We start from the raw sequence: 27990 nt of genomic DNA, 5'->3' as shown, positions 1-27990 counted from the left end.
TGAACCAGATGTAATTTCCAGTATCATGCCCAGCCCGAACCAGATGTAATGTCCAGTATCATGCCTGAACCAGATGTAATGTCCAGTATCATGCCCAGCCTGAACCAGATGTAATGTCCAGTATCATGCCCGAACCAGATGTAATGTTCAGTATCATGCCCAGCCCGAACCAGATGTAATGTTCAGTATCATGCCCAGCATGAACCAGATGTAATGTTCAGTGTCATGCCCAGCCTGAACCAGATGTAATGTCCAGTGTCATGCCCAGCCTGAACCAGATGTAATGTCCAGTATCATGCCCAGCATGAACCAGATGTAATGTCCAGTGTCATGCCTGAACCAGATGTAATGTCCAGTATCATGCCCAGCCCGAACCAGATGTAATGTCCAGTATCATGCCCAGCCCGAACCAGATGTAATGTTCAGTATCATGCCCAGCCCGAACCAGATGTAATGTTCAGTATCATGCCCAGCCCGAACCAGATGTAATGTCCAGTATCATGCCCAGCCCGAACCAGATTAAATGTCCAGTATCATGCCCAGCCCGAACCAGATGTAATGTTCAGTATCATGCCCAGCCTGAACCAGATGTAATGTCCAGTATCATGCCCAGCCTGAACCAGATGTAATGTCCAGTATCATGCCCAGCCTGAACCAGATGTAATGTCCAGTATCATGCCAAGCCAGAACCAGATGTAATGTCCAGTGTCATGCCCAGCCCGAACCAGATGTAATGTCCAGTGTCATGCCCAGCCCGAACCAGATGTAATGTCCAGTATCATGCCCAGCCTGAACCAGATGTAATGTCCAGTATCATGTCCAGCATGAACCAGATGTAATGTCCAGTGTCATGCCTGAACCAGATGTAATGTCCAGTATCATGCCCAGCCCGAACCAGATGTAATGTCCAGTATCATGCCTGAACCAGATGTAATGTCCAGTATCATGCCCAGCCTGAACCAGATGTAATGTCCAGTATCATGCCCAGCCCGAACCAGATGTAATGTCCAGTATCATGCCTGAACCAGATGTAATGTCCAGTATCATGCCCGAACCAGATGTAATGTTCAGTATCATGCCCAGCCCGAACCAGATGTAATGTTCAGTATCATGCCCAGCATGAACCAGATGTAATGTCCAGTGTCATGCCCAGCCTGAACCAGATGTAATGTCCAGTATCATGCCCAGCCCGAACCAGATTAAATGTCCAGTATCATGCCCAGCCCGAACCAGATGTAATGTTCAGTATCATGCCCAGCCTGAACCAGATGTAATGTCCAGAATCATGCCCGAACCAGATGTAATGTTCAGTATCATGCCCAGCCCGAACCAGATGTAATGTTCAGTATCATGCCCAGCATGAACCAGATGTAATGTTCAGTGTCATGCCCAGCCTGAACCAGATGTAATGTCCAGTGTCATGCCCAGCCTGAACCAGATGTAATGTCCAGTATCATGCCCAGCATGAACCAGATGTAATGTCCAGTGTCATGCCTGAACCAGATGTAATGTCCAGTATCATGCCCAGCCCGAACCAGATGTAATGTCCAGTATCATGCCCAGCCCGAACCAGATGTAATGTTCAGTATCATGCCCAGCCCGAACCAGATGTAATGTTCAGTATCATGCCCAGCCCGAACCAGATGTAATGTCCAGTATCATGCCCAGCCCGAACCAGATTAAATGTCCAGTATCATGCCCAGCCCGAACCAGATGTAATGTTCAGTATCATGCCCAGCCTGAACCAGATGTAATGTCCAGTATCATGCCCAGCCTGAACCAGATGTAATGTCCAGTATCATGCCCAGCCTGAACCAGATGTAATGTCCAGTGTCATGCCCAGCCCGAACCAGATGTAATGTCCAGTGTCATGCCCAGCCCGAACCAGATGTAATGTCCAGTATCATGTCCAGCATGAACCAGATGTAATGTCCAGTGTCATGCCTGAACCAGATGTAATGTCCAGTATCATGCCCAGCCCGAACCAGATGTAATGTCCAGTATCATGCCTGAACCAGATGTAATGTCCAGTATCATGCCCAGCCTGAACCAGATGTAATGTCCAGTATCATGCCCAGCCTGAACCAGATGTAATGTCCAGTATCATGCCCAGCCCGAACCAGATGTAATGTCCAGTATCATGCCTGAACCAGATGTAATGTCCAGTATCATGCCCGAACCAGATGTAATGTTCAGTATCATGCCCAGCCCGAACCAGATGTAATGTTCAGTATCATGCCCAGCATGAACCAGATGTAATGTCCAGTGTCATGCCCAGCCCGAACCAGATGTAATGTCCAGTATCCTGCCCAGCCCGAACCAGATGTAATGTCCAGTATCATGCCCAGCCCGAACCAGATTAAATGTCCAGTATCATGCCCAGCCCGAACCAGATGTAATGTTCAGTATCATGCCCGGCCTGAACCAGATGTAATGTCCAGTGTCATGCCCAGCCTGAACCAGATGTAATGTCCAGTATCATGCCCAGCCTGAACCAGATGTAATGTCCAGTATCATGCCTGAACCAGATGTAATGTCCAGTATCATGCCCGAACCAGATGTAATGTCCAGTATCATGTCCAGCCCGAACCACATGTAATGTCCAGTATCATGCCCAGCATGAACCAGATGTAATGTCCAGTATCATGCCCGAACCAGATGTAATGTTCAGTATCATGCCCGGCCCGAACCAGATGTAATGTTCAGTATCATGCCCAGCCCGAACCAGATGTAATGTCCAGTATCATGCCCAGCCCGAACCAGATGTAATGTCCAGTATCATGCCTGAACCAGATGTAATGTCCAGTATCATGCCCAGCCCGAACCAGATGTAATGTCCAGTATCATGCCTGAACCAGATGTAATGTCCAGTATCATGCCCAGCCTGAACCAGATGTAATGTCCAGTATCATGCCCGAACCAGATGTAATGTCCAATATCATGCCTGAACCAGATGTAATGTTCAGTATCATGCCCAGCCCGAACCAGATGTAATGTTCAGTATCATGCCCAGCCTGAACCAGATGTAATGTCCAGTGTCATGCCCAGCCTGAACCAGATGTAATGTCCAGTATCATGCCCAGCCTGAACCAGATGTAATGTCCAGTATCATGCCCAGCCTGAACCAGATGTAATGTCCAGTATCATGCCCAGCCCGAACCAGATGTAATGTCCAGTATCATGCCCAGCCTGAACCAGATGTAATGTCCAGTATCATGCCCAGCCCGAACCAGATGTAATGTCCAGTATCATGCCCAGCCCGAACCAGATGTAATGTCCAGTATCATGCCCAGCCCGAACCAGATGTAATGTCCAGTATCATGCCCAGCCTGAACCAGATGTAATGTCCAGTATCATGCCCGAACCAGATGTAATGTCCAGTATCATGCCCAGCCCGAACCAGATGTAATGTCCAGTATCATGCCTGAACCAGATGTAATGTCCAGTATCATGCCCAGCCTGAACCAGATGTAATGTCCAGTATCATGCCCAGCCCGAACCAGATGTAATGTCCAGTATCATGCCTGAACCAGATGTAATGTCCAGTATCATGCCCAGCCTGAACCAGATGTAATGTCCAGTATCATGCCCGAACCAGATGTAATGTTCAGTATCATGCCCAGCCCGAACCAGATGTAATGTTCAGTATCATGCCCAGCATGAACCAGATGTAATGTTCAGTGTCATGCCCAGCCTGAACCAGATGTAATGTCCAGTGTCATGCCCAGCCTGAACCAGATGTAATGTCCAGTATCATGCCCAGCATGAACCAGATGTAATGTCCAGTGTCATGCCTGAACCAGATGTAATGTCCAGTATCATGCCCAGCCCGAACCAGATGTAATGTCCAGTATCATGCCCAGCCCGAACCAGATGTAATGTTCAGTATCATGCCCAGCCCGAACCAGATGTAATGTTCAGTATCATGCCCAGCCCGAACCAGATGTAATGTCCAGTATCATGCCCAGCCCGAACCAGATGAAATGTCCAGTATCATGCCCAGCCCGAACCAGATGTAATGTTCAGTATCATGCCCAGCCTGAACCAGATGTAATGTCCAGTATCATGCCCAGCCTGAACCAGATGTAATGTCCAGTATCATGCCCAGCCTGAACCAGATGTAATGTCCAGTATCATGCCAAGCCAGAACCAGATGTAATGTCCAGTGTCATGCCCAGCCCGAACCAGATGTAATGTCCAGTGTCATGCCCAGCCCGAACCAGATGTAATGTCCAGTATCATGCCCAGCCTGAACCAGATGTAATGTCCAGTATCATGTCCAGCATGAACCAGATGTAATGTCCAGTGTCATGCCTGAACCAGATGTAATGTCCAGTATCATGCCCAGCCCGAACCAGATGTAATGTCCAGTATCATGCCTGAACCAGATGTAATGTCCAGTATCATGCCCAGCCTGAACCAGATGTAATGTCCAGTATCATGCCCAGCCCGAACCAGATGTAATGTCCAGTATCATGCCTGAACCAGATGTAATGTCCAGTATCATGCCCGAACCAGATGTAATGTTCAGTATCATGCCCAGCCCGAACCAGATGTAATGTTCAGTATCATGCCCAGCATGAACCAGATGTAATGTCCAGTGTCATGCCCAGCCTGAACCAGATGTAATGTTCAGTATCATGCCCAGCATGAACCAGATGTAATGTTCAGTGTCATGCCCAGCCTGAACCAGATGTAATGTCCAGTGTCATGCCCAGCCTGAACCAGATGTAATGTCCAGTATCATGCCCAGCATGAACCAGATGTAATGTCCAGTGTCATGCCTGAACCAGATGTAATGTCCAGTATCATGCCCAGCCCGAACCAGATGTAATGTCCAGTATCATGCCCAGCCCGAACCAGATGTAATGTTCAGTATCATGCCCAGCCCGAACCAGATGTAATGTTCAGTATCATGCCCAGCCCGAACCAGATGTAATGTCCAGTATCATGCCCAGCCCGAACCAGATTAAATGTCCAGTATCATGCCCAGCCCGAACCAGATGTAATGTTCAGTATCATGCCCAGCCTGAACCAGATGTAATGTCCAGTATCATGCCCAGCCTGAACCAGATGTAATGTCCAGTATCATGCCCAGCCTGAACCAGATGTAATGTCCAGTGTCATGCCCAGCCCGAACCAGATGTAATGTCCAGTGTCATGCCCAGCCCGAACCAGATGTAATGTCCAGTATCATGTCCAGCATGAACCAGATGTAATGTCCAGTGTCATGCCTGAACCAGATGTAATGTCCAGTGTCATGCCTGAACCAGATGTAATGTCCAGTATCATGCCCAGCCCGAACCAGATGTAATGTCCAGTATCATGCCTGAACCAGATGTAATGTCCAGTATCATGCCCAGCCTGAACCAGATGTAATGTCCAGTATCATGCCCAGCCTGAACCAGATGTAATGTCCAGTATCATGCCCAGCCCGAACCAGATGTAATGTCCAGTATCATGCCTGAACCAGATGTAATGTCCAGTATCATGCCCGAACCAGATGTAATGTTCAGTATCATGCCCAGCCCGAACCAGATGTAATGTTCAGTATCATGCCCAGCATGAACCAGATGTAATGTCCAGTGTCATGCCCAGCCCGAACCAGATGTAATGTCCAGTATCCTGCCCAGCCCGAACCAGATGTAATGTCCAGTATCATGCCCGGCCTGAACCAGATGTAATGTCCAGTGTCATGCCCAGCCTGAACCAGATGTAATGTCCAGTATCATGCCCAGCCTGAACCAGATGTAATGTCCAGTATCATGCCCGAACCAGATGTAATGTCCAGTATCATGCCTGAACCAGATGTAATGTTCAGTATCATGCCCAGCCCGAACCAGATGTAATGTCCAGTATCATGCCCAGCCCAAACCAGATGTAATGTCCAGTATCATGCCTGAACCAGATGTAATGTTCAGTATCATGCCCAGCCCAAACCAGATGTAATGTCCAGTATCATGCCTGAACCAGATGTAATGTCCAGTATCATGCCCAGCCCAAACCAGATGTAATGTCCATTATCATGCCTGAACAAGATGTAATGTCCAGTATCATGCCCGAACCAGATGTAATGTTTTGTATCATGCCCGAACCAGATGTAATGTCCAGTATCATGCCCATTACAGGCCAGAGGTGGATGAACGCAGTGCCCTTCTTTGGGTGTAGGGACTGATCAGAGCCTGAAGGTACGGAGGTGCCGTTCCCCTCACAGCTCCGTAGGCAAGCACCATGGTCTTGTAGCAGATGCGAGCTTCAACTGGAAGCCAGCGGAGTGTGCGGAGGAGCGGGGTGATGTGAGAGAACTTGGGAAGGTTGAACACCAGACGGGCTGCGGCATTCTGGATGAGTTATAGGGGTTTAATGGCACAGGCAGGGAGCCCCGCCAACAGCGAGTTGCAGTAATCCAGACGGGAGATGACAAGTGCCTGCATTAGGACCTGCACCGCTTCCTGTGTGAGGCAGGGTCGTACTCTGTGAATGTTGTAGAGCATGAACCTACAGGATCGGGTCACCGCCTTGATGTTAACGGAGAACGACAGGGTGTTGTACAGGGTCACGCCAAGGCTCTTAGCACTCTGGGAGGAGGACACAATGGAGTTGTCAACCGTGATGGCGAGATCATGGAACAGGCAGTCCTTCCCCGGGAGGAAGAGCAGCTCCGTCTTGCCGAGGTTCAGCTTGAGGTGGTGATCCGTCATCCACACTGATATGTCTGCCAGACATGCAGAGAGGCGATTCGCCACCTGGTTATCAGAAGGGGGAAAGGAGAAGATTAATTGTGTGTCGTCTGCGTAGCAATGATAGAAGAGACCATGTGAGGATATGACAGAGCCAAGTGACTTGGTGTATAGCGAGAATAGGAGAGGGCCTAGAACTGAGCCCTGGGGGACACCAGTGGTGAGAGCACGTGGTGCGGAGACGGATTCTCGCCACGCCACCTGGTAGGAGCGACCTGTCAGGTAGGACGCAATCCAAGAGTGAGCCGCGCCGGAGATGCCCAACTCGGAGAGGGTGGAGAGGAGGATCTGATCTTACTGTCCAGTATCATGCCCGAACCAGATGTAATGTCTATGGCACACCATTTGGTAAGCCCTCTGGTGGTGCTTTCTAGTGAATTAGTAGAAGAGTTTCACAAATCATTATGTGTAATGTGTATCATGTTAACCTATTGAATGGAACATAATGGAGCCTACAGTAGAGTCACATCACATCTGGGGCCATATGCATCAAACGTAGGAGTGCTGATTTAGGATCAGTTTTGCCTTTGAGATCATAATATTTAAAAGAACATCCTAGATTTTAACTTTTTTATTTTATTTCACCTTTATTTAACCAGGTAGGCAAGTTGAGGACAAGTTCTCATTTACAATTACGACCTGGCCAAGATAAAGCAAAGCAGTTCGACAACATACAAAAACACAGAGTTACACATGGAGTAAAACAACATACAATCAATGATACAGTAGAAAAAAAATAAGACTATATACAATGTGAGCAAATAATGTGAGATAAGGGAGGTAAAGGCAAAAAAGGCCATGGTGGCAAAGTAAATAAAGTATAGCAAGTAAAACACTGGAATGGTAGATTTGTTATTTGAAGAAAGTTCAAAGTTAAAATATAAATAAGATGGTGCAAAGGAGCAAAATAAATAAAATAAATAAATACAGTAGGGGAAGAGGTAGTAGTTTGGGCTAAATTATAGATGGGCTATGTACAGGTGCAGTGATCTGGGAGCTGCTCTGATAGCTGGTGCTTAAAGCTAGTGAGGGAGATAAGTGGTCTAAATTCAGAAATCGCACTCTAGCGATTTCTTGTGGCGGGCCTGGGCACATGCACACTGACTTCGGTGGCTAGCTGGACGGTGTTTCAACCGACACATTGGTGCGGCTGGCTTCCGGGTTAAGCGAGCATTGTGTCAAGAAGCAGTGCAGCTTGGCGGGGTCGTGTTGTGGAGGACGCATGGTTCTCGACCTTCACCTTAGACCGCTGACCCACTCGGGATTCCTGTCTGTAGGTGTTTTTGACCTCTCCCAAGGTAACCGTTGAGAAAAACAACACACTCACATGATTGGCATTAGTGTGCAATTATAATGACCCCCGGAGCTCTACTCATGTTTCTTACTGTCCACAGGGAGTCCTGCTTGTTTAACGTCTATGATGTTAACAACAGGTGATGTTGGGGAGCCTAAGTGGTGTTCAGCTGCAGCAGCTGCTTTGATGAGGAAACACCTGTTATCACCAGTAACACCTGCAGCCGCTAGCAGCCCACACCATAGAACTAGAATCCCATTACATCACCATAGAACTAGAATCCCATTACATCACCATAGAACTAGAATCCCATTACATCACCATAGAACTAGAATCACATTACATCACCATAGAACTAGAATCCCATTACATCACCATAGAACTAGAATCACATTACATCACCATAGAACTAGAATCCCATTACATCACCATAGAACTAGAATCACATTACATCACCATAGAACTAGAATCCCATTACATCACCATAGAACTAGAATCACATTACATCACCATAGAACTAGAATCCCATTACATCACCATAGATCTAGAATCCCATTACATCACCATAGAACTAGAATCCCATTACATCACCATAGAACTAGAATCCCATTACATCACCATAGAACTAGAATCCAATTACATCACCATAGAACTAGAATCACATTACATCACCATAGAACTAGAATCACATTACATCACCATAGAACTAGAATCCAATTACATCACCATAGAACTAGAATCCCATTACATCACCATAGAACTAGAATCACATTACATCACCATAGAACTAGAATCACATTACATCACCATAGAACTAGAATCCCATTACATCACCATAGAACTAGAATCCCATTACATCACCATAGAACTAGAATCCCATTACATCACCATAGAACTATAATCACATTACATCACCATAGAACTAGAATCCAATTACATCACCATAGAACTAGAATCCCATTACATCACCATAGAACTAGAATCCCATTACATCACCATAGAACTAGAATCCCATTACATCACCATAGAACTAGAATCCCATTACATCACCATAGAACTAGAATCCCATTACATCACCATAGAACTAGAATCCCATTACATCACCATAGAACTAGAATCCCATTACCATAGAACTAGAATCCCATTACCATAGAACTAGAATCCCATTACATCACCATAGAACTAGAATCCCATTACATCACCATAGAACTAGAATCACATTACATCACCATAGAACTAGAATCACATTACATCACCATAGAACTGGAATCACATTACATCACCATAGAACTAGAATCACATTACATCACCATGGAACTATAATCACATTACATCACCATGGAACTATAATCACATTACATCACCATAGAACTAGAATCACATTACATCACCATGGAACTATAATCACATTACATCACCATGGAACTATAATCACATTACATCACCATAGAACTAGAATCACATTACATCGCCATAGAACTAGAATCACATTACATCGCCATAGAACTAGAATCACATTACATCGCCATAGAACTAGAATCACATTACATCACCATAGAACTAGAATCACATTACATCACCATAGAACTAGAATCACATTACATCACCATAGAACTAGAATCACATTACATCACCATAGAACTAGAATCCCATTACATCACCATAGAACTAGAATCACATTACATCACCATAGAACTAGAATCACATTACATCACCATAGAACTAGAATCACATTACATCACCATAGAACTAGAATCACATCACCATAGAACTAGAATCCCATTACATCGCCATAGAACTAGAATCACATTACATCGCCATGGAACTAGAATCACATTACATCACCATAGAACTAGAATCACATTACATCACCATAGAACTAGATTCACATTACATCACCATAGAACTAGAATCACATTACATCACCATAGAACTAGAATCACATTACATCACCATAGAACTAGAATCACATTACATCACCATAGAACTAGAATCACATTACATCACCATAGAACTAGAATCCCATTACATCACCATAGAACTAGAATCACATTACATCACCATAGAACTAGAATCCCATTACATCACCATAGAACTAGAATCCCATTACATCACCATAGAACTAGAATCACATTACATCACCATAGAACTAGAATCACATTACATCACCATAGAACTAGAATCACATTACATCACCATAGAACTAGAATCCCATTACATCACCATAGAACTAGAATCCATTACATCACCATAGAACTAGAATCACATTACATCACCATAGAACTAGAATCCCATTACATCACCATAGAACTAGAATCCCATTACATCACCATAGAACTAGAATCCAATTACATCACCATAGAACTAGAATCACATTACATCACCATAGAACTAGAATCCCATTACATCACCATAGAACTAGAATCCCATTACATCACCATAGAACTAGAATCACATTACATCACCATAGAACTAGAATCCCATTACATCACCATAGAACTAGAATCCCATTACATCACCATAGAACTAGAATCCCATTACATCACCATAGAACTAGAATCCCATTACATCACCATAGAACTAGAATCCCATTACATCACCATAGAACTAGAATCCCATTACATCACCATAGAACTAGAATCCCATTACATCACATAGAACTAGAATCCCATTACATCACCATAGAACTAGAATCCCATTACATCACCATAGAACTAGAATCCCATTACATCACCATAGAACTAGAATCCCATTACATCACCATAGAACTAGAATCCCATTACATCACCATAGAACTAGAATCCCATTACATCACATAGAACTAGAATCCCATTACATCACCATAGAACTAGAATCCCATTACATCACCATAGAACTAGAATCCCATTACATCACCATAGAACTAGAATCCCATTACATCACCATAGAACTAGAATCCCATTACATCACCATAGAACTAGAATCCCATTACATCCACCATAGACCTAGATCCCATTACATCACCATAGAACTAGAATCCCATTACATCACCATAGAACTAGAATCCCATTACATCACCATAGAACTAGAATCACATTACATCACCATAGAACTAGAATCACATTACATCACCATAGAACTAGAATCCCATTACATCACCATAGAACTAGAATCCCATTACATCACCATAGAACTAGAATCCCATTACATCACCATAGAACTAGAATCCCATTACATCACCATAGAACTAGAATCACATTACATCACCATAGATCTAGAATCCCATTACATCACCATAGAACTAGAATCCCATTACATCACCATAGAACTAGAATCCCATTACATCACCATAGAACTAGAATCCCATTACATCACCATAGAACTAGAATCCCATTACATCACCATAGAACTAGAATCCCATTACATCACCATAGAATCTAGAATCCCATTACATCACCATAGAACTAGAATCCCATTACATCACCATAGAACTAGAATCCCATTACATCACCATAGAACTAGAATCACATTACATCACCATAGAACTAGAATCCCATTACATCACCATAGAACTAGAATCACATTACATCACCATAGAACTAGAATCCCATTACATCACCATAGAACTAGAATCCCATTACATCACCATAGAACTAGAATCCAATTACATCACCATAGAACTAGAATCCCATTACATCACCATAGAACTAGAATCCCATTACATCACCATAGATCTAGAATCCCATTACATCACCATAGAACTAGAATCACATTACATCACCATAGAACTAGAATCACATTACATCACCATAGAACTAGAATCCCATTACATCACCATAGAACTAGAATCACATTACATCACCATAGAACTAGAATCCCATTACATCACCATAGAACTAGAATCACATTACATCACCATGGAACTATAATCACATTACATCACCATAGAACTAGAATCCCATTACATCACCATAGAACTAGAATCCCATTACATCACCATAGAACTAGAATCCCATTACATCACCATAGAACTAGAATCACATTACATCACCATAGAAACTAGAATCCCATTACATCACCATAGAACTAGAATCCCATTACATCACCATAGAACTAGAATCCCATTACATCACCATAGAACTAGAATCCCATTACATCACCATAGAACTAGAATCACATTACATCACCATAGAACTAGAATCCCATTACATCACCATGGAACTAGAATCACATTACATCACCATAGAACTAGAATCACATTACATCACCATAGAACTAGAATCCCATTACATCACCATAGATCTAGAATCACATTACATCACCATAGAACTAGAATCCCATTACATCACCATAGAACTAGAATCCCATTACATCACCATAGAACTAGAATCACATTACATCACCATAGAACTAGAATCCCATTACATCACCATAGAACTAGAATCACATTACATCACCATAGAACTAGAATCCCATTACATCACCATAGAACTAGAATCCCATTACATCACCATAGAACTAGAATCACATTACATCACCATAGAACTAGAATCACATTACATCACCATAGAACTAGAATCACATTACATCACCATAGAACTAGAATCCCATTACCATAGAACTAGAATCCCATTACATCACCATGGAACTATAATCCCATTACATCACCATAGAACTAGAATCCCATTACCATAGAACTAGAATCACATTACATCACCATAGAACTAGAATCACATTACATCACCATAGAACTAGAATCCCATTACATCACCATAGAACTAGAATCCCATTACATCACCATAGAACTAGAATCACATTACATCACCATAGAACTAGAATCACATTACATCACCATAGAACTAGAATCCCATTACATCACCATAGAACTAGAATCCCATTACATCACCATAGAACTAGAATCACATTACATCACCATAGAACTAGAATCACATTACATCACCATAGAACTAGAATCCCATTACATCACCATAGAACTAGAATCCCATTACATCACCATAGAACTAGAATCACATTACATCACCATAGAACTAGAATCCCATTACATCACCATAGAACTAGAATCCCATTACATCACCATAGAACTAGAATCCCATTACATCACCATAGAACTAGAATCACATTACATCACCATAGAACTAGAATCCCATTACATCACCATAGAACTAGAATCACATTACATCACCATAGAACTAGAATCACATTACATCACCATAGAACTAGAATCACATTACATCACCATAGAACTAGAATCCAATTACATCACCATAGAACTAGAATCCCATTACATCACCATAGAACTAGAATCACATTACATCACCATAGAACTAGAATCCCATTACATCACCATAGAACTAGAATCACATTACATCACCATAGAACTAGAATCCCATTACATCACCATAGAACTAGAATCACATTACATCACCATAGAACTAGAATCCCATTACATCACCATGGAACTAGAATCCCATTACATCACCATAGAACTAGAATCACATTACATCACCATAGAACTAGAATCCCATTACATCACCATAGAACTAGAATCACATTACATCACCATAGAACTAGAATCCCATTACATCACCATAGAACTAGAATCCCATTACATCACCATAGAACTAGAATCCCATTACATCACCATAGAACTAGAATCACATTACATCACCATAGAACTAGAATCCCATTACATCACCATAGAACTAGAATCACATTACATCACCATAGAACTAGAATCCCATTACATCACCATAGAACTAGAATCACATTACATCACCATAGAACTAGAATCACATTACATCACCATAGAACTAGAATCCCATTACATCACCATAGAACTAGAATCACATTACATCACCATAGAACTAGAATCACATTACATCACCATAGAACTAGAATCACATTACATCACCATAGAACTAGAATCACATTACATCACCATAGAACTAGAATCCCATTACATCCCCATAGAACTAGAATCCCATTACATTACCATAGAACTAGAATCCCATTACATCACCATAGAACTAGAATCACATTACATCACCATAGAACTAGAATCCCATTACATCACCATGGAACTATAATCACTGATTCTTGTTTTTGTTCTTTGTTTCTTGTACAAGTTAACAAAATCAATGAAAACAAAATCAATAGTGCTCTTCCTTTTATATATCACAATCACCATTGTACCGTTTCTATTTTTACATTGCAAACAAAACAGAGAAAAAAAACAATTCTGTCCACAATCACTAGAACAAATTCATTCTTCTTGTCTTCCAAAGAACTGCATAATTGTTGGCCATGTAGTTGAAAATGTCCCAGTATGACTAAATAAAGTGTTAGCTGAGGCCCATGTAACTTGGCTAGAAGTCATGTATGTTGCTTGTTTCCTCCAGACAGATGCTGGCCTGCTACTCTTTTGCAGCTATTCCAACTATAGCAGAACACGTCATTGTGACGCAACCATGATCTTCTTGGATGGAGAAAGATGACTTCAGGACTGATATTGTAATACATTTTTCATATCAAACACCACAGATATCAATATGCTTATCTGAAGTCTAAACAGAGACTTTTGTTTCCTGTTTGTCTAAGGCTGAGCAATTCACTCAGCATTCTCTAATATCAATTCTGAATGAAATAAGAGCCCAGACATGACAGTCTACTCTGTTCTCCTAGTTGAAGAATTGTGTATTTGTGTATGGTTTAGTACCTTCAGGGGGAGAATACCAGTACGTTATACTTAACTGGACGTCATTGGCTGTTAAATATTTATTTTTGAATGCCTGGCCACTACCAGCTTATGCCGTTGATTCATCTACAGATGTTTGTGATGTCGTAAATACGTACAAGGCCTAAGCCCGAACCGAGCCCATGGGCAGCAACACACCAGGTTTATTACACCTGTAATAAAATACCGGATTGGTCTGCAGTCACACTGACAGCATGTGTTTGCCTGACCTCTGACCTCTATTATTAGGACTGCTTTGATTGGATTTAGAGAGGTCGTTGGCCCTGTTTGAATACTGTTAGAATAATTAACGTGATCTGATAGATGACCAGTCCAGGCATGTCCATGTCAGACTAGTGAATACTTCAGAGAAAGGAAGAAGGAAGGATGCAGGTATTCATTCAGGGCCTTTATAAGATACGGTAGCCCGCCATTTCTTTGAGTAATCTACTGCCATCTATTGGTCAGTTCCTTCAATGGCAGCCAAGTGCCAATGCCTTATTCACTATATTGTGTAGTACAACTACCTGTGGCTAAATATGATGTAATATGACAGAACGAAGTGTCATTGCTCAGAGCTAGATATACAATGCTAGATTTACCTGTGCAAAATCTATTTGTGAGAAATACAACGAGTTGCTCATATGACTTGCATTTCTATGAAGAAACACGAAACGCAGCTGAACATGTTCACTTTTTTATTACAAAGGTTGTGGATGTCTAGAGAAAGAAACTGTTTGTCCCATAACATACATACAGCTAGTAGTAAGCACCGTGAAAATAACAACGTGTTGTAATGTTACAAAAGGTTTCCTACAAAGCAGCGGACGCATAACTACAGAAACTAGCAGTGCAATTATTATTTTATGATAAGAAGCAGCATTAAATTAAACATTTCAAGGTTTTGAAGTAATAATTAAAAACATATGAATACAATATACAAAAATAATTACTGGTTAAAAAAAAGAAAGATTTCTGTACATGAACAACATCTACAGCAGCGGAGGCTGCTGAGGGGAGGACAGCTCATAATAATGGCCAGAACGGAGCAAAAGGAATGGCAACAAACACATGGAAACCATGTGTGATGTATTTGATACCATTCCACTGATTCCATTCGTCATTACCATGAGCCCGTCCTCCTTAATTAAGGTGCCACCAACCTCCGGTGTTCTACAGTTCAAGTAGATGATCAGCACCCTTTGGTGTAATGTAACTTTTCCTCAATTACTCCCCCCAAAATATTCCAGAGGCCAAACTCTAATGCACGTCATTTAATGCATTAAATACAGTACTTTGATATTTCACTCTAGTCTCCAGTATATACCGCTGGATAACTAAGTAATTCAAGTATCTCGTAACATCATCAAATCATTTCACATTTCGTTTTCACCTTGCATGCGGTGGCGTAAGCACATTGACAGAGAGCTATGCTGGTATTTGGTGTCATCCTTAAAGCCCAACAATTGGAAACCTGTAAACCACATTAGTGTTGTAAAAATACATAACCCTTTGGAGTGGCCAAGACGCCAGTCTTTGTACCAAAAACCCTGGCAGCCATTTTGTAGGCCTTAAGCTCACCAATGTGTTGCTGTGACTGCTTAAAGGAAAACTCCACCCAAAACATTTTTGGACTACATCAACAATGGACTAATGAAACACATAGCAAAAGATAGTTTTTGGGTGGAGTTTCCTTTAAGTTAAGACCTAATTTGCACAGTGAAAACCAGTGTTTTTTAAACCTCTCAGAGCCAGGTCAGTTACACGCTAGAAGTGCAACCGAGAAGCCGTAAACATATCGATATCTCTTCCACATCGTGACTTATTACCAACACCAGTTTCTGAAATGTGTCATCATGGGAAACCTTTCCACAGATATCATTCACCTGATCAACTGCTTTCCCTTTTCCTACGGATCCCTACGGAGCCAGCGAAACTCTCAAAAATCAGACGTATATCCTTAAATACTTAGTGCTAAAAGTAGAGTATCATCATCAGAATTGTTACTCAACAGTCCCAATACTCAACAGATATATTAACTAATATATAAATAACGTTGGGATATGATAAAGTCATGGGTGGAGCGATTACCAAGTAGCTCAATCTTTCTATGGAAGATGGACTACAAATATAAATATGAGTGGTACGTAACTCCCACCACAGGAGGGCACTAAAACAAAACAACACTGCTTCCCTGAGTCCTCTGATACTTATCGGTGTCCTACAGTCCAATCATGAGGAACTCGAGGGTGAAGTTTCCCCTACGATCAGCTTCCCCCAATCCTAACCTTAACCATTAGTGGGGAAAATGCAAACTGGCCCAAAATCAGAGTCTAGGGGCAACTTCACCCTACATGATGAGGCACTTAAAGGAGGTATCGTATAGACTAGCATTCATTCACTAGTAATAAGGCGAAGCACCAGTGGTATGAAAGCAACAGTTAGGTCATACAGAAAAGACACCCTGAGAGTCAATGCGTGGGGAGTAAAGCCAAAGCTAGCGCAGTCAGAGCACGTTTAGCCGGAGAGCAACATTTGTCCATTCCTCTCGGGCCACTAGGCAGCCTTTCAGGTTATAACTAACAGCTACGCCCACTTTAAAAGGTCCCCAGACTTCTAATTGGTCAGTGGTTGGCCGATGTCCAGCCTCCTCTGGGCGGAGCCTCGTCGGCGGGCCACGGGTTTTGTGGTGGCTGTTCCCAGGGTCCCCGGCGTCTGGAAGAAGGCCTTGGAGCCACCGCCAGCTGTCGCCTCCTTGGGAGTCTGTGGTGTCTGTGGAGGAGAGACAAGAGAGTGAGGCCCTGAAACCACACAGTTTAAGGAACGCTGCATCTGCCGAGCATCTCACTCCAGATGAATAATCAACTCTGGCAGTAGAGTATCACTGTGACAGTATTCCATCTACCCCTCACCCCTCTTCCAAATACCAGCCTTATAAAATACCACTCAATTCAATTCTAAGAAACAACGTTTTCCAGTGAAGGATACACTACAGCTTGAACGGGGCCACTGCGAAACACAGCTATGCATTTCTAAGCAGAGCAAGAGAACAACCTCAATTTGGAAACGGACCACTTGTATCAGTCTTCATTCCATCAATGTTAGGAGAGGGAGTGCATAGCAGGAATGGGAGACCGTGTACATGGCTGATTCATTTGTTACGGATGTACACGTTGGCTCGTCCAATGTCCCTTCATTTGGCCCCGAAAGTCTAAGGAGGGAGTCTGTGTCCCAAATGGTACCCTATTCCCTAGATAATGCACTACTTTAGACAACAGTCCTATGGGCTCTGGTCAAAAGTAGTGAGTTATAGTTATAGGGAATAGAGTCCAATTTGGGATACACCCGAAGTCTGAGAAGTGTCTTCTCGAGGCACAGAGTGACGACGTCATCAGAGCGACGACGTCATCAGAGCTATGTTGGGGAGTTTAATTGTCTTTTAACGACCAAAAGATTCATGAACTCTACCGAGGTGGAAAAAGCTATATTTTCATTTTCGGGGATAATCTTTTTAAAGCAAACAAAAGCTGAACTACTGTGGAGTAGTTAAACAGGATAAACGGAGCTTGACGGTGGCATTTCCAGTGTTTGTCTGCTACACAAAAGTTCATACATCATGTGACTGGATTTAACTGCTTTCCAACTATAATCTGATCCATGTGAAATGGTTAAGGCACTGTCTGTCTGTCTGTCTTCCTATCATCCTGCCCGTCTTCCTGCCTGTCTCACCTGTTTCTCTGTCTGGATGAAGGTCAGAGGCGGTCTGGACTCCAAGGGAAAATGTGGAGGTATGGGTCCCGACCCGAACAGCCTGTGCTGCTCTGGACATGAGAGGGCCGGCGCCACTGCCACCCCATTGAACTCCGGGGCTCCAGCCACTGCGTAGGGCCCGGCGGATCCCACCACGAAGCAGGCAGGGGACATCATGGCGGACATGTTGAAATTGAGATTGGCATCGCCCCTGTTGGCCATGAGCGGGTAGGGGGAGAGGGTGGAGGAGGACATGAGGACATAGGGCAGGGTGCCAGCAGGTAGAGTCAGGCCGCCTGTTGTCTGACCAGCAGAGAGGAGGAAGTTGAGACTGTTGAGACCTGGAGGGGAGAGGGGTGAGTGAGGACGAGTCATCTGTGAAAAATGGCACCCTATTCCCTATTTAGTGCACTACTTTGACCAGCACCCTATGGAACCATGAGGGGGAGTGGACATCACTTCAACCAACAGGAGACGAGGTGCAGCCAAAAATCACAAGAACATCTAGAAAAATAGGTGTGATCATCACTCACAATGCTTTTATCCTCGAAAGACTACAAATCCCTACATTAAGGACACTGCTCCTAAGTAGACTTTACAACAAGTCTATCAGCACTACCTGTACAGTCCAATATCCATCCTGGCACAGAGTCGAAGGTCATGTTTCAGACACGCATACAACAAAATGATGCTAGTGTGGATAATGAGAGACATTAACTGAGCAACACTGACTGACTGGCACCGAGTTGTTTTTAACATAGCATACCTGCAGAGTTAGGCACATAGAGGTAGTGTGAAGGCTGGACCAGGTTGTTGTGGGGGCTCTGTCTGCCCACCTCCCCGTCTCTGAGGACTCTCAATGGGGCCTCTTCCCTGGCTAGTCCCCCTGGGTGCCCTAGGGAGCTGGTCCTTAGGCTGGTGGTCATCTGCAAGCTGTTTCCCTCCATACTCCTTCCCTCCACACTCCTCTAGGAAAAGAAAAACAAGGGACATGTTGAGAGGTGTAGGGTGAAGTTTCCCCTAGACGCTGATCTTGGGTCAGTTTTGTATTTTCCCCACTAATAATTAAGGTTAGGATTGAGGGAGGGGAAGCTGATCCTAGAAATGTACCTACACTCGTAGAAAAAAGGGTTCCAAAAGGGTTCTTCAGCTGTCCCCATAGGAGAACCCTGTTTTGTTCCCGGTAGAACTCTCTGTACGGGTATAGCCCGAAGAACCCTATAAGGTTCTAGATGGCACCTTTTTTTCCTAAGAGTAGGGAAACTTCCCCCTGGAGCGTGTGAAAAGGAAGATCAAATCAAACTTTATTTGTCACATGCGTCGAGTACAACAAGTGTAGACCTTACTGTCAAATGCTTACTTACAAGCCCTTAACCAACAGTGCAGTTCAAGAAGAAGAATAAAATAACAATAACGAGGCTATATACAGGGGGTCCCGGTTCCCTAGTCAATGTCCGGGGGTACAGGTTAGTCCAGGTCATTTGTACATGTAGGTGGGGGTGAAGTGACTATGCATAGATAACAAACAGCAAGTAGCAGCAAGTAGCAGCAAGGGGGGGGGAGGGTAAATGTAAATAGTCCGGTGGCAATTTTATTAATTGTTGAGCAGTCTTATGGCTTGGGGGTAGAAGCTGTTAAGGAGCCTTTTGGTCCTATACTTGGTGCTGCGGTACCGCTTGCCGTGCGGTAGCAGAGAAAACAGTCTATGACTTGGTGACTGGAGTCTGACAATTTTTTGGGCCTTCCTCTGACACCGCCTAGTATATAGGTCCTGGATGTCAGGAAGCTTGGCCCCAGTGATGTACTGTACGCACTACCCTCTGTAGCGCCTTGTGGTCAGAGGCCGAGCAGTTTCCATACCAGGTGTTGATGCAACCCGTCAGGATGCTCTCGATGGTGCAGCTGTAGAACCTTTTGAAGATCTGGGGACCCATGCCAAATCTTTTCAGTCTCCTGAGGGAAAAGGTGTTCACGACTGTCTTGGTGTGTTCGGACCATGATAGTTTGTTGGTGATGTGGACACCAAGGCACTTGAAGCTCTTGACCCACTACACTACAGTTAATGGGGGCCTGTTCGGCCCGCCTTTTCCTGTAGTCCACGATCAGCTCCTATTCTTCAGTTTTTAATATGACCCTCCCACAGCCCAATGCTGCAGCGCTCCCTGGTGCATCCCATAATTCATTTACGATGAGCTTTGATCATATTTCCTTCTCAAATAATGAGCCATGAAATTGCATGGCTCATCTACAAAAATGATATCTCTGTTTTGCAAATTTTTCAAGCAGAAGTAATGTGAAATGCTATGCTTACTCTGCAGAGGATGTTGTGACTGCTTCAGGTGAATGTACTAGACTACTGGTAGGTAAGAAATACTGTGTGGATTTGAGCACACCTACCATGACTTCTCTAGCTCCTCAATTTGAATAGAAGTGAGAGGCTGAGATTAATAGTCTGGGGTTTTGTACAAATATCCCATACATCACCAAAACGATAATGCCATTGTGTTTAATTGCAACTTGGAATACTTTTATCCTAGTCAGTGAGCATGCAGTGACTCAGATTTTAATTTAATGCTTCGCTTTAGGGAATCATTAACAAGATTTTCTGCATTTTCTGAATTAAATCACAGAATGTATGATGATGAAATTTACTGAAATACATTTTGTCCTCTACTACTTCAATGTCTTCATACTGTCCTCTACTACTTCAATGTCTTCATACTGTCCTCTACTACTTCAATGTCTTCATATCATCATACTGTCCTCTACTACTTCAATGTCTTCATACTGTCCTCTATTACTTCAATGTCTTCATACTGTCCTCTACTACTTCAATGTCATCATACTGTCCTCTACTACTTCAATGTCTTCATACTGTCCTCTATTACTTCAATGTCTTCATACTGTCCACTACTACTTCAATGTCTTCATAATGTCCTCTACTACTTCAATGTCTTCATAATGTCCTCTACTACTTCAATGTCTTCATACTGTCCTCTACTACTTCAATGTCTTCATACTGTCCTCTACTACTTCAATGTCTTCATACTGTCCTCTACTACTTCAATGTCTTCATAATGTCCTCTACTACTTCAATGTCTTCATAATGTCCTCTACTACTTCAATGTCTTCATACTGTCCTCTACTACTTCAATGTCTTCATAATGTCCTCTACTACTTCAATGTCTTCATACTGTCCTCTACTACTTCAATGTCTTCATACTGTCCTTTATTACTTCAATGTCTTCATATCATAATAATGTCCTCTACTACTTCAATGTCTTCATACTGTCCTCTACTACTTCAATGTCTTCATAATGTCCTCTACTACTTCAATGTCTTCATACTGTCCTCTACTACTTCAATGTCTTCATAATGTCCTCTACTACTTCAATGTCTTCATACTGTCCTCTACTACTTCAATGTCTTCATAATGTCCTCTACTACTTCAATGTCTTCATATCATAATAATGTCCTCTACTACTTCAATGTCTTCATATCATAATAATGTCCTCTACTACTTCAATGTCTTCATACTGTCCTCTACTACTTCAATGTCTTCATACTGTCCTCTACTACTTCAATGTCTTCATATCATCATAATGTCCTCTACTACTTCAATGTCTTCATACTGTCCTCTACTACTTCAATGTCTTCATACTGTCCTCTATTACTTCAATGTCTTTATATCATCATAATGTCCTCTACAACTTCAATGTCTTCATACTGTCCTCTACTACTTCAATGTCTTCATAATGTCCTCTACTACTTCAATGTCTTCATACTGTCCTCTACTACTTCAATGTCTTCATACTGTCCTCTACTACTTCAATGTCTTCATATCATCATAATGTCCTCTACTACTTCAATGTCTTCATACTGTCCTCTACTACTTCAATGTCTTCATACTGTCCTCTATTACTTCAATGTCTTTATATCATCATAATGTCCTCTACAACTTCAATGTCTTCATACTGTCCTCTACTACTTCAATGTCTTCATAATGTCCTCTACTACTTCAATGTCTTCATAATGTCCTCTACTACTTCAATGTCTTCATACTGTCCTCTACTACTTCAATGTCTTCATATCATAATAATGTCCTCTACTACTTCAATGTCTTCATACTGTCCTCTACTACTTCAATGTCTTCATACTGTCCTCTATTACTTCAATGTCTTCATAATGTCCTCTACTACTTCAATGTCTTCATACTGTCCTCTACTACTTCAATGTCTTCATAATGTCCTCTACTACTTAAATGTCTTCATAATGTCCTCTACTACTTCAATGTCTTCATAATGTCCTCTACTACTTCAATGTCTTCATACTGCCCTCTACTACTTCAATGTCATCATACTGCCCTCTACTACTTCAATGTCTTCATACTGTCCTCTACTACTTCAATGTCTTCATACTGTCCTCTATTACTTCAATGTCTTCATACTGTCCTCTACTACTTCAATGTCTTCATACTGTCCTCTATTACTTCAATGTCTTCATATCATCATAATGTCCTCTACTACTTCAATGTCTTCATACTGTCCTCTACTACTTCAATGTCTTCATACTGTCCTCTATTACTTCAATGTCTTTATATCATCATAATGTCTTCTACAACTTCAATGTCTTCATACTGTCCTCTACTACTTCAATGTCTTCATAATGTCCTCTACTACTTCAATGTCTTCATAATGTCCTCTACTACTTAAATGTCTTCATACTGTCCTCTACTACTTCAATGTCTTCATATCATAATAATGTCCTCTACTACTTCAATGTCTTCATACTGTCCTCTATTACTTCAATGTCTTCATATCATCATAATGTCCTCTACAACTTCAATGTCTTCATACTGTCCTCTACTACTTCAATGTCTTCATATCATCATAATGTCCTCTACTACTTCAATGTCTTCATACTGTCCTCTACTACTTAAATGTCTTCATACTGTCCTCTACTACTTCAATGTCTTCATACTGTCCTCTACTACTTCAATGTCTTCATAATGTCCTCTACTACTTCAATGTCTTCATACTGTCCTCTACTACTTCAATGTCTTCATATCATAATAATGTCCTCTACTACTTCAATGTCTTCATACTGTCCTCTACTACTTCAATGTCTTCATATCATCATACGGTCCTCTATTACTTCAATGTCTTCATATCATCATAATGTCCTCTACTACTTCAATGTCTTCAATGTCTTCATACTGTCCTCTACTACTTCAATGTCTTCATACTGTCCTCTACTACTTCAATGTCTTCATACTGTCCTCTACTACTTCAATGTCTTCATACTGTCCTCTACTACTTCAATGTCTTCATACTGTCCTCTACTACTTCAATGTCTTCATAATGTCCTCTACTACTTCAATGTCTTCATACTGTCCTCTACTACTTCAATGTCTTCATATCATAATAATGTCCTCTACTACTTCAATGTCTTCATACTGTCCTCTACTACTTCAATGTCTTCATATCATCATACTGTCCTCTACTACTTCAATGTCTTCATATCATAATAATGTCCTCTACTACTTAAATGTCTTCATACTGTCCTCTACTACTTCAATGTCTTCATATCATCATAATGTCCTCTACTACTTCAATGTCTTCATACTGTCCTCTACTACTTCAATGTCTTCATACTGTCCTCTATTACTTCAATGTCTTTATATCATCATAATGTCCTCTACAACTTCAATGTCATCATACTGTCCTCTACTACTTCAATGTCTTCATACTGTCCTCTATTACTTCAATGTCTTCATACTGTCCTCTACTACTTCAATGTCTTCATACTGTCCTCTATTACTTCAATGTCTTCATATCATCATAATGTCCTCTACAACTTCAATGTCTTCATACTGTCCTCTACTACTTCAATGTCTTCATATCATCATAATGTCCTCTACTACTTCAATGTCTTCATACTGTCCTCTACTACTTAAATGTCTTCATACTGTCCTCTACTACTTCAATGTCTTCATACTGTCCTCTACTACTTCAATGTCTTCATAATGTCCTCTACTACTTCAATGTCTTCATACTGTCCTCTACTACTTCAATGTCTTCATATCATAATAATGTCCTCTACTACTTCAATGTCTTCATACTGTCCTCTACTACTTCAATGTCTTCATATCATCATACGGTCCTCTATTACTTCAATGTCTTCATATCATCATAATGTCCTCTACTACTTCAATGTCTTCAATGTCTTCATACTGTCCTCTACTACTTCAATGTCTTCATACTGTCCTCTACTACTTCAATGTCTTCATACTGTCCTCTACTACTTCAATGTCTTCATACTGTCCTCTACTACTTCAATGTCTTCATACTGTCCTCTACTACTTCAATGTCTTCATAATGTCCTCTACTACTTCAATGTCTTCATACTGTCCTCTACTACTTCAATGTCTTCATACTGTCCTCTACTACTTCAATGTCTTCATACTGTCCTCTACTACTTCAATGTCTTCATACTGTCCTCTACTACTTCAATGTCTTCATACTGTCCTCTACTACTTCAATGTCTTCATATCATAATAATGTCCTCTACTACTTCAATGTCTTCATACTGTCCTCTACTACTTCAATGTCTTCATATCATCATACTGTCCTCTACTACTTCAATGTCTTCATATCATAATAATGTCCTCTACTACTTAAATGTCTTCATACTGTCCTCTACTACTTCAATGTCTTCATATCATCATAATGTCCTCTACTACTTCAATGTCTTCATACTGTCCTCTACTACTTCAATGTCTTCATACTGTCCTCTATTACTTCAATGTCTTTATATCATCATAATGTCCTCTACAACTTCAATGTCTTCATACTGTCCTCTACTACTTCAATGTCTTCATAATGTCCTCTACTACTTCAATGTCTTCATAATGTCCTCTACTACTTCAATGTCTTCATACTGTCCTCTACTACTTCAATGTCTTCATACTGTCCTCTACTACTTCAATGTCTTCATATCATAATAATGTCCTCTACTACTTCAATGTCTTCATACTGTCCTCTACTACTTCAATGTCTTCATACTGTCCTCTACTACTTCAATGTCATCATACTGTCCTCTACTACTTCAATGTCTTCATATCATCATAATGTCCGCTACTACTTCAATGTCTTCATATCATAATAATGTCCTCTACTACTTCAATGTCTTCATAATGTCCTCTACTACTTCAATGTCTTCATATCATCATACTGTCCTCTACTACTTCAATGTCTTCATACTGTCCTCTACTACTTCAATGTCTTCATATCATCATACTGTCCTCTACTACTTCAATGTCTTCATATCATAATAATGTCCTCTACTACTTAAATGTCTTCATACTGTCCTCTACTACTTCAATGTCTTCATATCATCATAATGTCCCCTACTACTTCAATGTCTTCATACTGTCCTCTACTACTTCAATGTCTTCATAATGTCCTCTATTACTTCAATGTCTTTATATCATCATACTGTCCTCTACTACTTCAATGTCTTCATACTGTCCTCTACTACTTCAATGTCTTCATATCATCATACTGTCCTCTACTACTTCAATGTCTTCATATCATAATAATGTCCTCTACTACTTAAATGTCTTCATACTGTCCTCTACTACTTCAATGTCTTCATATCATCATAATGTCCTCTACTACTTCAATGTCTTCATACTGTCCTCTACAACTTCAATGTCTTCATACTGTCCTCTACTACTTCAATGTCTTCATAATGTCCTCTACTACTTCAATGTCTTCATAATGTCCTCTACTACTTCAATGTCTTCATACTGTCCTCTACTACTTCAATGTCTTCATACTGTCCTCTACTACTTCAATGTCTTCATATCATAATAATGTCCTCTACTACTTCAATGTCTTCATACTGTCCTCTACTACTTCAATGTCTTCATACTGTCCTCTACTACTTCAATGTCTTCATACTGTCCTCTACTACTTCAATGTCTTCATACTGTCCTCTACTACTTCAATGTCTTCATACTGTCCTCTATTACTTCAATGTCTTCATAATGTCCTCTACTACTTCAATGTCTTCATACTGTCCTCTACTACTTCAATGTCTTCATATCATCATACTGTCCTCTACTACTTCAATGTCTTCATAATGTCCTCTACTACTTCAATGTCTTCATACTGTCCTCTACTACTTCAATGTCTTCATACTGTCCTCTACTACTTCAATGTCTTCATACTGTCCTCTACTACTTCAACGTCTTCATATCATCATACTGTCCTCTACTACTTCAATGTCTTCATAATGTCCTCTACTACTTCAATGTCTTCATATCATAATAATGTCCTCTACTACTTAAATGTCTTCATACTGTCCTCTACTACTTCAATGTCTTCATATTGTCCTCTACTACTTCAATGTCTTCATACTGTCCTCTACTACTTCAATGTCTTCATACTGTCCTCTACTACTTCAATGTCTTCATACTGTCCTCTACTACTTCAACGTCTTCATATCATCATACTGTCCTCTACTACTTCAATGTCTTCATAATGTCCTCTACTACTTCAATGTCTTCATATCATAATACTGTCCTCTACTACTTCAATGTCTTCATACTGTCCTCTACTACTTCAATGTCTTCATACTGTCCTCTACTACTTCAATGTCTTCATACTGTCCTCTACTACTTCAATGTCTTCATACTGTCCTCTATTACTTCAATGTCTTCATAATGTCCTCTACTACTTCAATGTCTTCATACTGTCCTCTACTACTTCAATGTCTTCATATCATCATACTGTCCTCTACTACTTCAATGTCTTCATAATGTCCTCTACTACTTCAATGTCTTCATACTGTCCTCTACTACTTCAATGTCTTCATACTGTCCTCTACTACTTCAATGTCTTCATACTGTCCTCTACTACTTCAACGTCTTCATATCATCATACTGTCCTCTACTACTTCAATGTCTTCATAATGTCCTCTACTACTTCAATGTCTTCATATCATAATAATGTCCTCTACTACTTAAATGTCTTCATACTGTCCTCTACTACTTCAATGTCTTCATATCATCATACTGTCCTCTACTACTTCAATGTCTTCATAATGTCCTCTACTACTTCAATGTCTTCATACTGTCCTCTACTACTTCAATGTCTTCATACTGTCCTCTACTACTTCAATGTCTTCATACTGTCCTCTACTACTTCAACGTCTTCATATCATCATACTGTCCTCTACTACTTCAATGTCTTCATAATGTCCTCTACTACTTCAATGTCTTCATATCATAATAATGTCCTCTACTACTTAAATGTCTTCATACTGTCCTCTACTACTTCAATGTCTTCATATTGTCCTCTACTACTTCAATGTCTTCATAATGTCCTCTACTACTTCAATGTCTTCATACTGTCCTCTACTACTTCAATGTCTTCATACTGTCCTCTACTACTTCAATGTCTTCATAC

The 27990-nt window shown here is 41.3% G+C and overlaps 1 protein-coding gene across 1 annotated transcript in view; it reads right to left on the bottom strand.

Moving 5' to 3' along the window:
* Positions 1 to 16158: 16158 nt before the first annotated feature.
* The window catches only part of LOC115180341 (transcription factor E2F7), a 47802-nt gene continuing 35970 nt past the window's right edge, over positions 16159 to 27990 (bottom strand). The window contains exons 11-13 of the mRNA XM_029742357.1: positions 19284 to 19485; positions 18497 to 18858; positions 16159 to 17539 (exon numbers count right to left, since the gene is read on the bottom strand). Coding sequence (XP_029598217.1) covers positions 17384 to 17539; positions 18497 to 18858; positions 19284 to 19485 — 720 coding nt within the window. The 3' untranslated portion in view covers positions 16159 to 17383. The remainder of the gene's footprint in view (positions 17540 to 18496; positions 18859 to 19283; positions 19486 to 27990) is intronic.

The sequence above is a fragment of the Salmo trutta genome, chromosome 40 (assembly GCF_901001165.1).
Source record: "Salmo trutta chromosome 40, fSalTru1.1, whole genome shotgun sequence".
Taxonomy (NCBI): Eukaryota; Metazoa; Chordata; class Actinopteri; order Salmoniformes; family Salmonidae; genus Salmo; species Salmo trutta.
Note: the sequence above shows the minus strand (reverse complement) of the source record. Positions and strands in the feature narration are given on the sequence as shown.